The sequence below is a fragment of the Triticum aestivum genome, chromosome 6D (assembly GCF_018294505.1).
Source record: "Triticum aestivum cultivar Chinese Spring chromosome 6D, IWGSC CS RefSeq v2.1, whole genome shotgun sequence".
Taxonomy (NCBI): domain Eukaryota; kingdom Viridiplantae; phylum Streptophyta; class Magnoliopsida; order Poales; family Poaceae; genus Triticum; species Triticum aestivum.
This window is the reverse complement of record NC_057811.1, coordinates 348,733,581-348,749,322: the sequence shown is the minus strand read 5'-3', so window position 1 is coordinate 348,749,322 and position 15,742 is coordinate 348,733,581. Positions and strand designations below refer to the sequence as shown.

At 47.9% G+C, this 15,742-nt stretch overlaps 1 protein-coding gene across 1 annotated transcript; it reads left to right on the top strand.

Annotated features, from left to right (window-relative positions):
* The first annotated feature begins 4,515 nt into the window (after positions 1-4,515).
* On the top strand, positions 4,516-8,540 carry LOC123145048 (anaphase-promoting complex subunit 8). Its single transcript, XM_044564354.1, has 4 exons — positions 4,516-4,745; positions 4,819-5,188; positions 6,199-7,449; positions 7,768-8,540. The coding sequence occupies exons 1-4, from the start codon at positions 4,657-4,659 to the stop codon at positions 7,855-7,857; spliced, it is 1,800 nt and encodes a 599-aa protein (XP_044420289.1). The 5' UTR covers positions 4,516-4,656; the 3' UTR covers positions 7,858-8,540.
* The last annotated feature ends 7,202 nt before the right edge of the window (positions 8,541-15,742 follow it).

Sequence of the window (15,742 nt, the reverse complement as noted above, 5' to 3'; positions counted from 1 at the left end):
TATACTAGATGCGTGCTGGATAGCGGTCGATGTGTGGAGTAACAGTAGTAGATGCAGGCAGGAGTCGGTCTACTAATCTTGGATGTGATGCCTATATAATGATCATTGCCTGGATATCGTCATAATTATTTGAAGTTCTATCAATTGCCCAACAGTAATTTGTTTACCCACCGTTTGCTATTTTTCTCGAGAGAAGCCACTAGTGAAACCTACGGCCCCCGGGTCTTCTTTCTCATATATTTGCCTTTGCGATCTACTTTTTCCTTGCATTCATTTTCAGATCTACTAAACCAAAAATACAAAAATACCTCGCTGCATTTTAATTCTATTTATTTTATTTGGCGTTCGATCTATCAATCTACTACAAATTTACCTCACGTCCTTTGCCTATCTTGAGGTGCCATACCCCAGAAGGGATTAACAACCCCTTTAACATGTCGGGTTGCGAGGATTTGTTATTTGTGTGCAGGGGCTATTTACGTTGTGTTGCTTGGTTCTCCTACTGGTTCGATAACCTTGGTTTCATATTTGAGGGAAATACCTACTATTGTTGTGCTGCATCATCCCTTCCTCTTTGGGGAAATACCGACGTAGCTTCAAGCGACATCAGGACTCAACGCCAATCACCTGATGATCGCAGAATTTACCAGTAAACACAAGTTGGATGCCAAGGACATTGGGGAGGCCATCTTCAAGCTTCACGAGAAAATCGAGCACCTCCAAGCCCAGATCTATGACCTGCAAAACTAAAACTGTAAGTATGAATACAGATTTAAGAAGATGAGTTTGGCTGCAGATTTGAGGATCCCGGAGACTCGTTCACCCTTCTATGATGGTGAGCCTATGCCCTGGAAGATGGATGACAATCCTACAACGTCAACAACTTCATCATCACCACCTCCGAATAAAGATATCTAAATACATGGGTATGGGCACTCCCCTTGGCTTGTGCCAAGCTTGGGGGAGGTGCCGCGGTATCGTACCACCATCACACCTTTACCTTTGTCGTTTTTCTTAGTTCGATCCTTTTGGTTATATCTTGATCTAGTTGAATAAAGTTTTTAGTATGATCTGGGAGTTTTATTTTGATCTCTATTTATGTAATCGAGTTCGAGAGTTATATAATAAATAGTAGTTTTGAGTTGAGGACTTTACTTTCTTGCTATGATCTTGAGGGTATAAGAATAAGAGAAAGAATAAAAAGATCATATAGTGATCTTATGGAGAGTGATGACTTCACATATAAAGAGTATGATGAATAAAATTTGTTGAGAATTGACAAACATAGTTTTGGTCATTGTTGCAATTAATAGGAAGTAATAAAGAAAGAGAGGCTTCACATATAAATATACTATCTTGGACATCTTTTGTAATTGTGAGCACTCATTAAACTATGACATGCTAAAAAGTTGATGTTGGACAAGGAAGACAACATAATGGGTTATGTTTTCTTATATCCGACTAGAAGTTATATCGTCATGGATCCTCTAACATGTTGAGCTTGCCTTTTCTCTCTTATGCTAGCCAAATCCTTTGCACCAAGTAGAGATACTACTTGTGCTTCCAAACATCTCTTAAACTAATTTTGCCATGAGAGTCCACCATACCTACCTATGGATTGAGTAAGATCCTTCAAGTAAGTTGTCATCGGTGTAAGCAATAAAAATTGCTCTCTAAATATGTATGATCTATTGGTGTGAAGAAAATAAGCTTTATACGAACTTGTGATATGGAAGAAATAAAAGCGACAGACTGCATAATAAAGTTCTTTATCACAAGCGGCAATATAAAGTGACGTTCTTTTGCATAAAGATTTTGTGCATCCAACCATAAAAGCGCATGACAACCTCTGCTTCCCTCTGCGAAGGGCCTATCTTTTACTTTTATCTTCTACCCTTATACAAGAGTCATGGTGATCTTCACCTTTCCTTTTTACACTTTTCTTTTGGCAAGCACTATGTGTTGGAGAAAGATCCATATATATATATTCACTCGGATGTAGGTTTTCATAAAGTATTATTGTTGACATTACCCTTGAGGTAAAAGGTTGGGAGGCAAAACTATAAGCCCCTATCTTTCTCTATGTCCAGTTGAAGCTTTGAACCCATAAGTATCGCGTGAGTGTTAGCAATTGTGAAAGACTAAATGATAGTTGAGTATGTGGACTTGCTGAAAAGCTCTTGTATTGACTCTTTCCGAAGTTATGATAAATTGCAATTGCTCCAATGACCGAGATCACAGTTTGTTAGTCTTCAATAAAGTTTCTGATTCATACTTTACCTTGTGAACGAATTGTTACTTTAGCATAAGAAATTATATGACAATATATGTTGCTGTTCTAAAGATGATCATGATGCCCTCATGTCTGTATTTTATTTTATCGACATCTCTATCCCTAAACATGTGGACATATTTTTCGATTTCGGCTTTCGCTTGAGGACAAGCGAGGCCTAAGCTTGGGGGAGTTGATACGTCAATTTTGCATTATGCTTTTATATTAATATTTATTGCATTATGGGCTGTTATTACACATTATAGCACAATACTTATGCCTTTTCTCCCTTATTTTTACAAGATTTACATGAAGAGGGAGAATGCCCTACCCCCTGGGCGCGCCCCCTGCCTTGTGGGACCCCTGGCAGGCCTCTGGTGCCCATCTTCTGCTATATGGTGTGTTTTGACCTGGAAAAAAAATCAAGAGGAAGCTTTCGGGACGAAGCGCCGCCGTCTCGAGGCGGAACTTGGGCAGAACGAATCTAGGGCTCCGGCGGAGCTGTTCTGCCGAGAAAACTTCCCTCCCGGAGGGGGAAATCATCGCCATCGCCATCACCAACGATCCTCTCATCGAGAGGGGGGTCAATCTCCATCAACATCTTCACCAGCACCATCTCCTCTCCAAACCCTAGTTCATCTCTTGTATCCGATCTTTGTCTCAAAACCTCAGATTGGTACCTGTCGGTTGCTAGTAGTGTTGATTACTCCTCGTAGTCGATGCTAGTTGGTTTATTAGGTGGAAGATCATATGTGCAGATCCCTAATGATAATTAATACTCCTCTGATTATGAATATGAATATGCTTTGTGAGTAGTTACGTTTGTTCCTGAGGACATGGGAGAAGTCTTGTTATAAGTAATCATGTGAATTTGGTATTCGTTCGATATTTTGATGAGCTGTATGTTGTCTCTCCTCTAGTGGTGTTATGTGAACATCGACTACATGAAACTTCACCTCTATTTGGGCCTAGGGGAAGGCATTTGGAAGTAATAAGTAGATGATGGGTTGCTAGAGTGATAGAAGGTTAAACCTAGTTTATGCGTTGCTTCATAAGGGGCTGATTTGGATCCATATGTTTCATGCTATGGCTAGATTTATCTTAATTCTTCTTTCGTAGTTGCGGATGCTTGCGAGAGGGGTTAATCATAAGTGGGAGGCTTATTCAAGGAAGGACAACACCCAAGCACCGGTCCACCCACATATCAAATTATCAAAGTAATGAACGTGAATCATATGAGTATGATGTAAACTAGCTTGACAGTAATTCCCATGTGTCCTCGGGAGCGCTTTACTTTATATAAGAGTTCGCCCAGGCTTGTCCTTTGCTACAAAAAGGATTGGGCCACCTTGCTGAAGCTTATTTACTTTTGTTACTTGTTACCCGTTACAAATTATCTTATCACACAACTATTTGTTACCGATAATTTCAGTGATTGCAGAGAATACTTTGCTGAAAACCGCTTGTCATTTCTTTCTGCTCCTCGCTGGGTTCAACACTCTTACTTATCGAAAGGACTACGATAGATCCCATATACTTGTGGGTCATCAGTTAACCCCAAGTTTATGCAAATACCAATGACTTGGAATCAAATTTTGGGTTTGGAGGCAACCTTCGAGGTTTGAGGGGTCCAATGCTGGCGCGGTGATAGATAGAGTAGTGGGCAACATGTAAATATTTCGAAGCTCACATTAAGTAGACATATCAGTCTGAACTGCTCAAATACGAGTAGTGGGCATCATTTAACGTAGTTTAGTGATTAATAAAGCCGATGTTCTTTGAAAAAAGGTATATGCTTGGACCGATTCTTCAGGGTGAAAATCTAGAATCTGGTTGGGTCCGGTGACGGTGATTGAGCGTCACTCCATTCTTGAAGGCTTTGTTGTTGAAGAATCTTGTTGTCCTTATGGTGTCATGAGATGAATGATGTGGCCATAGTTGTAGTTGTCGACCACAAATTTGATTGCTTTAGTTTTTTTATATTCTTTCCCCCTCGCTTAGACATAATTTGGTCTTATATGACTTTACTATCTGTCGGTGTTTTTTTTTCACGTCAGTGTTGGCTATCCTATTTATGTAGAGGCCGGGTCTGTACTCACTGTGTTTGTATCCATTTTATACTTCATTTTGAGCCAATAAAATCTACCTTTTGTAAAAATTTTTTAGGGAAAATGGCTAAAGATGATCTGACATGCCGTTGTTTCATCCACTCAGGCCCAACCAGCCACCTAGCCCAGCCCAACCAAAGCTCTCCCTCAAATGCCAAAATTTCAGACCCGCCGCATCGCAAATTCTCCCCTCTCTCGTCGCAGTTTCAAAAAAGTTTGCGCTCTCACTGCGCCGATCCGCTCCAAATTAGCCACCCCGCGTCCCCCCACCGGCGTATGGCCGCCGCCAAGGAGAACTACCGCGTCGAGCTCCGAGCGGCCGCTCGCCAGCTCGGCGACCGTTGCCTCTACTCCGCCGCGAAATGGTACGCCGCCCGAAAATCCCGTAGGACCCCCAAAGTCAAAACCCTAACCCTAACAGCCTTCTCCCATCTGCAGGGCCGCCGAGCTGCTCGTCGGCATCGAGCCGGACGCGACGCCATCCCAGTCGGCGGCAATGGACACCCCGTCCTCCTCGGGCGCCGCCCCCGGCGGGCGGCTGCTGCATCTGCACCGCAGCGGTGGGTCCAGCTTCCGGCGCCGCATGCGACCGGGCGGCGGCGCCGGCTCCGAGGCTGGGACGCCGCTCGGCGGCGTCTCGTACGTGAGCACGCCCATCCCGGACGACGACGCGTTCGACGCAGGGGCCGACAAGTACCTGCTCGCGAAGACCTACTTCGACTGCCGGGAGTACCGGCGCGCCGCTCACGTGCTGCGCTCCCAGGTCGGGCGCAAGGCCGTGTTCCTGCGGTGCTACGCGCTCTACATGGTAAGTCATGATACGGGTAGCGTCCTGTTTATTCTTTCGAGCGGACTCGTGCCAGTGTGCACATTTGCGGTAGGGCGTGTGCTGTTTGATGAAATGCTTCACTGGACCTGGTACAGTAAAGGTCAGGCTTAGTTATTGTTCTGAGTTTCCAATTGAGGAAATGGCATTTTGTAGGAAGTTTTGTGGGTGCTCGTTAGGGCTCCTTCTTGTGCAAATGGAGTAATAGAAGATTTACCTGGATTTTGGTGAAGACAATAAGTCAATAACTGGAATCCTCAATGTTTGCTGTTATTGATGGTGAATATTTTGGTGCTCTGTGGTCCTTTGTGCATAGTCTGATCATTACTATTGTTGGGCAATGGAACACTTCGTTGAAGAAGAGATGCTAGCAGTAGACTAATAGGTGCTTCAGTTGTTTTGTCATGGTTTAATGAAGCTGGAATAAATTGTGCGGAGCCTCTGGTTTCTTATTTTTGCCTCGTTGATGAATGTTCAGATTGGATGACCAGACATCTAAAAAATATCTACTCATTTCTTGTTCATATCTATTACTTTGTTCTTTTGTCTATCAAGTGGTTTTTTCTCTAGGTGTTTGGAAGATGATTGGCTAGCTCTTTGTACGTTAAGTACTCGTTGTGATGATAGATACTGTATATTTATATGCACAATGGTTCTTCCGTATGGAAGCTCAGAAATTGCTTATGTAACATATTATTTGGCTTTTGTTTGCCAAATACGCATGAGTTTCCAAATTGTAATGAGAAATGTGCTCCAGCATCATACTATGTGTCAGTGTTTTAGTAAGATTGCCTACGACCCACTGAGTTTCCATACTTTTGGCCTATGGAACGATGGGCCGATGGCCATGTCCATTTAAGGCTGAGTTTTCTCCCCTCTTTTCTTGCAGCCTATTTTCCTTTGCAGAAACTGTCTATTTTCTCCATATAGTTTAATCAGCATTTTATTATTTGATATGCTTGATGAACATTGTTATTTGCTCTGCAATTTAGGCCGGAGAGAAGCGAAAAGAGGAAGAGACAATAGAGCTTGAAGGATCTTTGGGGAAGAGCAACGTTGTTAATCAGGAACTTGTTGCATTGGAGAGAGAGCTCTCAACACATCGCAGAACTGGTGCTATTGATTCCTTTGGCCTGTACTTGTATGGCATTGTTCTACGCGATAAAGGTTGTGAAGGTCTGTCTAGAACAGTTCTGGTAGAATCTGTCAATAGCTACCCTTGGAACTGGTGTGCTTGGTTAGAGATACAGTCTTTGTGCACTAGCAGTGACATTCTGAACAACTTAAATCTGAAGAATCACTGGATGAAAGATTTTTTCATTGCTAGTGCACATCTGGAATTAAAGATGCATGAAGAAGCTTTGAAAAGATATGAGCGCTTGATGGGGGTCTTCCGTTGCAGCGACTACATTCAGGCTCAAATAGCAACCGTTCAGTATAGTATGAGGGACCTGGATGAAGCGGACATGATTTTTGAAGAACTCCTCAGAACTGACCCTTTTCGTGTGGATTCTATGGATATTTACTCAAATTTATTGTATGCAAAAGAAAGCTTGACTGCTTTGAGCTTCCTTGCTCACAGGGTGTTTCTGACAGATAAATATCGCCCTGAATCTTGCTGCATAATTGCAAATTACTACAGTTTGAAGGGGCAGCATGAGAAGTCAGTTTTGTATTTCCAAAGGGCGCTGAAGCTTAACCGCAAGTACCTCTCAGCTTGGACTCTCATGGGACATGAGTTTGTTGAGCTAAAAAATACGCCTGCTGCAATTGATGCCTACAGAAGAGCTGTTGATATAAATCCTAGAGATTACCGTGCTTGGTATGGTCTTGGTCAGATCTATGAGATGATGGGAATGCCATTTTATGCACTATACTATTTCCGAAAATCATCCCACCTGCAACCTAACGATGCACGCCTTTGGATTGCTATGGCTCAGTGCTATGAGAGTGATCCGCTTCAAATGATTGAAGAAGCCATCAAGTGCTATGAGAGGGCTGCAAATACTAATGACACTGAAGGAATAGCACTTCACCAATTGGCAAAGTTGCACAGTATGCTTGGGCAAGCTGAGGAGGCTGCATTTTACTACAAGAAGGATTTAGATAGAATGGAAGTTGAGGAAAGGCAGGGCCAGAATTTTGTTGAAGCCTTGCTTTTTCTTGCGAAGCATTGCAAGAGCATGGGCAGGTTTGAGGAAGCAGAACACTATTGCACAAGACTCTTGGATTACACTGGCCCAGTAAGTTATTTGTTCACTTTGCTTCAGCCTAATTGAAAAGAAAAACAGATGAAAGGAGACAAAATAGTGAAATCTTGAGATCGGCGTTAGCAAATAAGTTAACGAAGGATCATGTTAGTGTGCAAATATGCAATTGAAACCAACTTCAACCTAATTAGGTTGCACCCACTTTAGCTTGTTTTATTAACATAGTGCATATTTGCTCAGATCACACTTGAGTGCATTGTTTGCTAGTGAAAAATAGAATATCATCATAGGTTGCTGTGTTTTCCTATTGATTCTGATTTGGTACAATTGTATTGCGTTCAATATTTGCAGGAAAAGGAGACTGCAAAAAGTATATTACAAGGGCTAAAACGAGCACAGTCTGGGTTTCCACCGATGGATATCGATCATTTTGCGTTGTAAATTTGACCTCCAGATAAACTATTTGCTTGGGGAACTTGGACAAAGAGTGTAAATGCACAAGAGAGTAGTGTCGCTTGCTTCTTTATTTATCTCCATCTTACATGCAGAGAGGGACAATACATTTGGTTTCAAGAGAAGGCTAAAAAACAGAGTATCTATGGACAAGGGAAGTTGTTCACCCCACTCCAGGGGCAAGGAAATGCTAGCAAGGGCCGCCCACCTGATGAAATTGGTGTTTCGAACATCTCCAGCTGAGGATCAAGTCCCAGGTTTCCTTCACAATGTGAAGGTTATCGTCTGCAGCCTCGCCAGACGACTCCAAAGGGCTGGAGACGATGACCTTGTGCGCATGATGCTTGCCTTCAGCTGCTGGAGGTTGTCAAGTAGGAGAACTAGGCGCCTGCATGGCGTGAAGATGCGCGTCACCGGGAGGATCCAGATCCCCAATTCAAGAAGTGTCAGCATTGTTGGTTGATCTCTGCTTGGCTTCTGAAATTCTATGGCTTTTCTTCACTGGACTGCTTTGCTTTGTGTTGCCTCCCCCAAAGTTGCCTCATATAAAGCCAAGCATCTCTGGAAAACTTGCTTTGTCTGGATTCCGGGTGCATATAATTATTGTTTATCTTCACAGTAGTTGCGGTGCACTATTACTATATTTATAATAAATTCTTCTGCACGAAGCATGTTATCCCTTTGCCTTTGCATGTGTTGATGTTTCGTAGGCCCCGCCTTTTGTGACCGTTGGCACTTGGCAGGGATTTGTTATTTTGCAATAATGCGTGATGCGACTTTAGCTTTAATTTTTCATATTAGTACTAATGCGTGCAAAAACGAATCCTTTGGTCTGCAAAGATTCTGTCATTTCCCGGTTTAATTATTTATCATCTGAGTGGCGCTCACGTTTTTCCCTTTCCCTTTATACTAGTGGCTGTGATGTTACTAGTATTTCTTTTGTTTTGCGGGGCACACCAGTGTTGATCATTGAGCTGTTCATCATTTTGTTTTGGATATCCCGTGGCAGCGGTGTCCCGTCACAGCACTGTGATATGATGTGATAAGATACCGAATAGTGAGATGCACTGTTGTTGGATGTATCCTCGCTGCGATGCTTTGCCCTATGTAGCTGTGCATGGTTCAACCGTAACACATGATTTCCCTTTCCCCGTCTATGAATGTCGTTGCTTGTATTTCTTGGATATCCGTTGCTTGAAGCAACGAGGCGATGACGCAGTTTCATCATTACTTTTTTTTAGCCGAGTTTCACCATTCCTTGACGCATGGGGTTTGCCCGACGAGCCGAGGCAAGCAACCAAACGATTAAGGAACGCAGTGCACGCAAACGACGACGAATATGCTCTTATTTATTGGTAAATTAGATTGAATTATCCGTGCAAACTGGTGGTCGTAAACAAGGATTTGCTGCTGTGGCATTTCCGGCTTCCAAGAGTCGGCACAAGCAAAGAGTGCCAGAGGGGAGCAGGGGACACACGTTTCGAACGTCAAACACCCTAATGATCATTGAAAGTCAGAGGGGACACAAGTTCCTAATATCAAACACCTCAGTGATCACGCAAAGTTTGCATATCATTGCATTATTATTGCATTGATAAAAGAAGTAGAATGAATACAGATAAGGGTATAACACAGGACACGAACGCACGCAAGCGTGAATATAATGTCCGGAGCAAAGAGACGAGGGATGCTCAGGCCGTACAGAGGATACATCACAGCTAAACCAACCAAGCCCAAATCAAGAGCGGCAATGCCGAACCAACAAGAACACCAACATCGACAGAGCCAAAACCGGGGACACCGCGAACGAGCAAGATAGCGCTTTCAAAAAGGAAGAGGACGCCGAGACGCCGTCGCCATCCGGTCCAAAGGAACCAGACCCAGGGTTTCCCCTCAGCTCGAAGAAGGGCCCAGCCGAGGGCCTTGACAACGCCTCCAAGAAGGAAACGGCATACGCAGACGCCACCGCTGCCAACACCGGCAAGCCGAGCAGGGATTTCTTCCTGGCCTAAGGCTGAGTGTTAGAAGGGAGAGAGAGGGATTGTTGCGGAATATGATGGTTGTATTATTGAGCCTTGAGGGCGAGTATATATTGAGTACAAGACTTGGAGGGCAAGAAGCCTCTTCTGAAGATAAGGTAGGAGACGGATTACAAATCCTAGACTACCAAATACAAGTAACCCAAATATATCTCTAACATCCCCCCGCAGTCGTAGCGGTAGCGTCGCAGACAACAGGAGCGTTGCGGACGGTCAGACTGGAGAGAATAGCAGCCGACGGGCTGACATCCCCCCGCAGTCGTAGCGGGAGCGTCGTGGACAGTGTCCCGTCGCGGACGCGTTGACTGTAGAGGAAGCTGATGAGTTGCTCAAGCGGATGATAGCCCTTTGTGCCGATGTTGATGTAGCCGAGAGCGTAGGGTGGTGTAGCCGTGGTCGAGGTAGCCGTGCGAAGAATGTCGTGGTCGATGTCGAGTCGGGGTAGCCGGTGTCGAGGAAAATGTCGTGGAGCCGCGGGCGCAAGGAGGCGCCAAGTTAGCATGGGCGCAGTGATGTCGAAGTAGGGGTGCGCCGGGAGGTAGACGGTGTTGGCGAAGCGTCGCGCCGGGTTTGCCAAGCCCGGGGACACGTCGTGGACGAAGTCACGCATTGGTGTTGCCAGCACCGGGCATGCGTAGATGGATGAAGACGAAGCTGACGAAGCGCCGCTCTAGGCTTGCCAGGCCCAGGGACACGTCGTGGACGAAGGCACGCACCGGTGTTGCCAGTACCAGGCATGCGTAGACGAGGGACCTGCATGAGCTGTACGCCATGTCGGAGATGTCGGAGGGGCCAGCAGAGAAGAACTCGACGACGATTGCGGCATCCATCGGCGCGGGGCCGATGTCACCAACGTTGGTCGAAGTAGACGAAGTGGTCGGGGTAGATGACGGCGACGCTAACGACGGGCTGGTGCTTGGACGAAGACGAAGGGGGTGGACGGGCGGCGGTGGCGGCTACGAAGGTAGCGGCGGCGGCGGCCGAAGAAGAGCGGCGGCGGCGGCCTGACGGCGACGGCAACAGCTAGGTTAGTAGTGCGGCGACGATGCTCGAAGTAGGCGAGGAACCCAACAACGCGACGAAGACCGGCGCGGACAATGGCGTTCCCGCGCCAAGGGAGGCGGCGTGGCGCATACCACAAGAGGTCGACGCACGGGGACAGCGGTGGACCACGGGCCGCGGCGCTACGGCCCGAACGGGCGATGTAGCGGCGGCAACAGGTGGGATGGGGCGACGGCGGGAAGACCTCGGGGCAGCAGCGGGGGCCGCGGCGCTACAACCTGAAGGGCGGCGCAGCGGCGGAGCGCGGGTCAGTGCAACCGTGGGGACGGCCTCGGGGCGGCGGCGGGGACCGCGTATCGTAGCACTACGGCCCGGGGCGACGCAGCGGCGACGTGTGAGTCGATGCAGCCGCGAGGAGAACCACGGGGCGGCGGCGCTGTGGCCCGACGGGCGACGCAGCGATAGCCCGTTGCTCGATCGGTGGAGGGGCGCGCTGAACTCGGGAACGATCTTCATGGGACCTGCGGAGGCGTGCGCAATGGACGGGCTAGGTCGGTCGCGTGGCGTAGATGAGGAGGATCGCGGCGACGAGCGGGTGATCAAGCCAATCGCGTGCGAGGTCGGAAACGCTGCTCGGTGAAGACGGGGTGGCGGCGGAGTCCAAGATGAGGCCCACAATGACGGACGGCGTGGGACGACGTGTGGACGAGCGCGTCAGCGTCGGCACCCGGGCTGCGAAAACAGCGCCGGTGCCCGGGCAGTGAGGCCCGAGCGACCAACGTAGCAGCGTCGCCCGAGCTGAGGCAGCCGACGAGCTTGCAGCCGGCCCGACGCAGCCGGGGACAAGGCCGGGGAGGCAGACCGCAGGGGCAGCCTTGCAGACGCGGCGGAGGCGGGTGGCGTGGATCGGTGAGCGAGCCGGCGCGCGAACGGCGGCTATGTTGGGCCGCCGGGTCGGGGCGATGCAGTAGTCCCGGTCGGAGCAGGGCGAAGACGGCCAGCGCAGGGGGTCGGAGGAGAAGCCGGCTGGTCGCGCGGGGGTCGCCGGGCCGGAGGAGAAGCCGGCTGGTCGCGTGGGGTTCGAAGTAGAGGCGCGCAGGGGTCGACGGCGGCGGCGGGCGACGCAAACCGATCAAGTATAGATCGGAAAACAAAAAGGAAAACATCGATCAAGGTGACCGGCAGGAGAGAGAAAACCCGGAGCAAGGGCTCGGAAAAAAGACTCTCTAGGGCAGTCGGTCCAGACGACAGGCGGACGAACCCTAGGTACGTGCGGCGCGGCCCCCGGCGGCGGTCATGGAGAACGACTGCCCCGGGGGCGGCGTGCAGGGGCGGAAGTGGCGGGCGGCGGCTAGGGTTTGGACCAGTTATGCTGATACCATGTTAGAAGGGAGAGGGGATTGACGGAATATGATGGTTGTATTATTGAGTCTCGAGGGCGAGTATATATTGAGTACAAGACTTGAAGGACAAGAAGCCTCTCCTGAAGATAAGGTAGGAGACGGATTACAAATTCTAGACTACCAAATACAAGTAATCCAAATATATCTCTAACACTGAGCAACCCCATAATCGCCGTAATTGGAAATGAATATGAGGAGCCATACGCCGGTTGGAGCCACCATGTAGGAAGGGGGTTGGCGGGGCTGCACCTGCCGTCAGAGGGTGGCACCACGTCCGAACAGATGAGCATTGGATCTGGCAAAAAGAAAGGGCTTTGAGATGTCCAACATAGGGCAGGCATCGAAGCAAACCACGAGGGGGTAGGGTGAGGGCGAACGACATCACCGGTAAGCTAGGACTGGAGGAACGCAGACACTAGCTACCGTGGCCATAACCGTCGGAACGTCGGGGAGCCAGGCGAGCTGGAAGGGATGCAACTGCTGGTCTCGAGGCCGGAGCCGCCCGGCAAAGGACGTCGACAGCCATGGACACCGGAGAGACGAGGTCCAAGGTCGCCGGAGCCGGAGCAGCGCCAGCAAATACCCACCTTGAGAAGCTTCATGACCGTCACTATCATTATAGTCTTGCTGCCTCCGCGTGAGCTGTCGTATCATATGATTTTTTTTCATTGAGTCTAGGCTAATGTTTATTTTTCTATGAAATGTGAAGGATAGAAAGAATTCCTCCATAGGCATATAATTTTGTTCCTAGAAACCATAAAATTCCTACAAAATTTCTCCAAACCAAATAAGGCCTTAGTTTTAAAGGTTAATGGTTTTCTTTTTTCGAATGAGGAGCATACCTCCCAGTTTCATTCATGCAAAGGATATCATCATCCTTCAGGACTAAACGCTTGATACGTAAATTAACAAACCCGAAACAAGAACGTTGACTACATGCAGCAGTTGTGTTTGTGTAAAAACTGGGGCCGCAGGCTTGCAGCGTCCTCGATACAGGGATAGAATCCTCGATACCATGGGCGCCCGTCCTCTATTCCCGCTAAAACATCTTGTCCATCACATGCTGCAGTAGTTGGGCAGTAGCGCGCATAGCTCTAACGAGCTACTTGAGCTATGACACTAGGTGGATCTACATTTCCAAATAGCCCATTTACAAGGAAACAGTTGTTATTCCCAGAGCTCTTATACAGAGTTCAAGGTCATTATAATATGAAAAGCACAGCTGTTATTCCCACAACCCTTGGGGGCATTTTTTTACAAAGAAAAGACACCTAAAGAGTATCTTAGGTCTGATAATTATATACTCCCTGCCTTTCATAATGTAGCACATATAGATTTTCTAAAAAGTTAAACTTCATATACTTTGGCCGAGTTTCTGAAGAAAAACATTTACATCTAGAACACCAATCATGTATAATTTAAATTCATTATAAGAAATAGTTTCATATTTCATATATTTGGTGTTGTGGATATAAATAGTTTTTTCTATGAACTTGGTCAAAGATTGTATAGTTTGACATTGCAAAATATCTGTACGCACTATATTATGGAACAGAGGGAGTGTATAAAAAATAGCCAATGCAATGGAAAGACAACCGGTCAGTAAAGATCAAAATTATATTGAAAATCATACTAGTCTTCTTCTTTTTTCAATTATACGTCACCCGCCGAAGATTGAAAATTGCACCGAGTCAACAACAAAGAAAAGGGACATCTGCAAACATCCTCGCAATACCAAGCATTACTCGCCCCATGAGACGAGATATAGAAATCGCCGAAGAGGCATCGGTTGAAGCATCATCCTACGTAGTATAGGCTTTGCAATCCATCATCATCGGTCCAGGGAGTTAGAGAAATCAGATCATGCCATAGAATCACACGGAAAAAGATGTCGAAGTCACCTCACCAATAGTCATGCAATGGCTCTCCTTAATAGACTGCCAATATATGAAGAGAGCCAACAGACATGGGGACACAAACTCTTATAGGCCCTTTGTCAGTGTCAGATTAGATGTCGTTGAGGCATGAGGAGACCTTATTCCAACAGGCCAAAGTCGCCACCACCTCATCAATGTCGTTAGGGAAATAAACCCAAGCAAAAGAAAAAATATAAACAAATAGGTCTCCAGTCCTCTTGCCTCTGATGAGGTCACCGGACAAAGGAAATGATGGGACTGTAACACCCCGAGAATCACGCTACAGTAATCTCTTGCCTAATGATGCCATGTCATCATAGTCAAGTTGCTAATCCTCACTTTGATCCGAACCGAGTTCAAATTCAAAGTTTAGAATAAAGTCAAAATAATATTTCTTCAAACTCTCAAGTAAAAAAATGTTCGATGGGTGGCAAATATTCACCAAGTAATGAACATGCTGGAACCAACCACATTTGGTTTCCCAAATTGCCCCTGGAATTCATTTAGTGGAATAACAAGATTAAATAAAAGCATTTTAATTCAACTATAAATTTGAACAGTTCCAATTGACCTCAAACTTTTTGGGCAACCTTATAGTGTTGACAAGGAATTATGTGTAAAGTTTCATAGTTAACAAAAATCATTTGGCAGATAAAATAAATAGAAAACAATAGCTAAAACAAAAGAAAATAGAAAAGTATAAATGAAAAGAAAAAGAAAAGGAAAATAACAAAAAAAAAGGATAAAGAGAGAACCCCCCACCGGGCCACGACCCAGCTCGCCTCTGGGCCAACCAGACGGGCCCTGCCGACGCCTACAGCACCCTTGGGGCGACCGAACCCTAGCGGTCCGTCCCCACTTCCCCCATGACCCCCACGTTCCCCTCTCTCCCTCGTCTCCTCCCGATACCGATCTGGATCGGGCACCGGCGCCCTTCCCACGCGCCCGTCGCCGTCGACCACCTCACCTCGCCGACCCCTCCACCGACGGACCCCCCCTCGAGCATCGTCGCCGCCCTGGCTTCGCAGGACGCCGCACCGAGGACACTGCACCGCCCCGACGCCATTGAAGTCGCCATCGCCCCGCTCCCCGCCGTCGTTCGACGCCACCACGCCGGCGCCGCCTCCCCGCCGGACTGCCTCGTCTCCTCCTCGCCCCCTCCCGATCTGGGCGCCTTGCCACGGAGCCCCAACGATGCCATCGCCCGAGGACGACGTCGCCCGCCTCCCCGACTGCCACCTCGTCGTTCCGCTTCTCCACCGACCACGTCGAGACGCTGCCGCCCCGTCCGGCTCACTGTGAGCCCCGCGCCCTCCTCTTTCCTATGTGCTCCGGCCTCCCCTCCCCTAGCGCGTTCGCCACTGTCACCGGCGCTCGTCGCCGCGCTCGACCACAGTCGTCGCGCTCCCGCCCTTGGCCGCGTGCCTTGCCGCGCCGAGACGTGCAGCCCTGCGTCCCGGGCGCCTCCCCTGGCCTCGCGCCCCGCTTGCCCGTGCTGCCGCGTCGGGGCTGC

Excerpts from the sequence above, each read along its gene's own strand:
- LOC123145048 (XM_044564354.1), top strand. The coding sequence starts at position 4,657 with ATGGCCGCCGCCAAGGAGAACTACCGCGTCGAGCTCCGAGCGGCCGCT. Across the intron at positions 5,189-6,198 it reads GGTGCTACGCGCTCTACATG|GCCGGAGAGAAGCGAAAAGA; the intron begins GTAAGTCATGAT and ends TCTGCAATTTAG. Across the intron at positions 7,450-7,767 it reads TCTTGGATTACACTGGCCCA|GAAAAGGAGACTGCAAAAAG; the intron begins GTAAGTTATTTG and ends CAATATTTGCAG.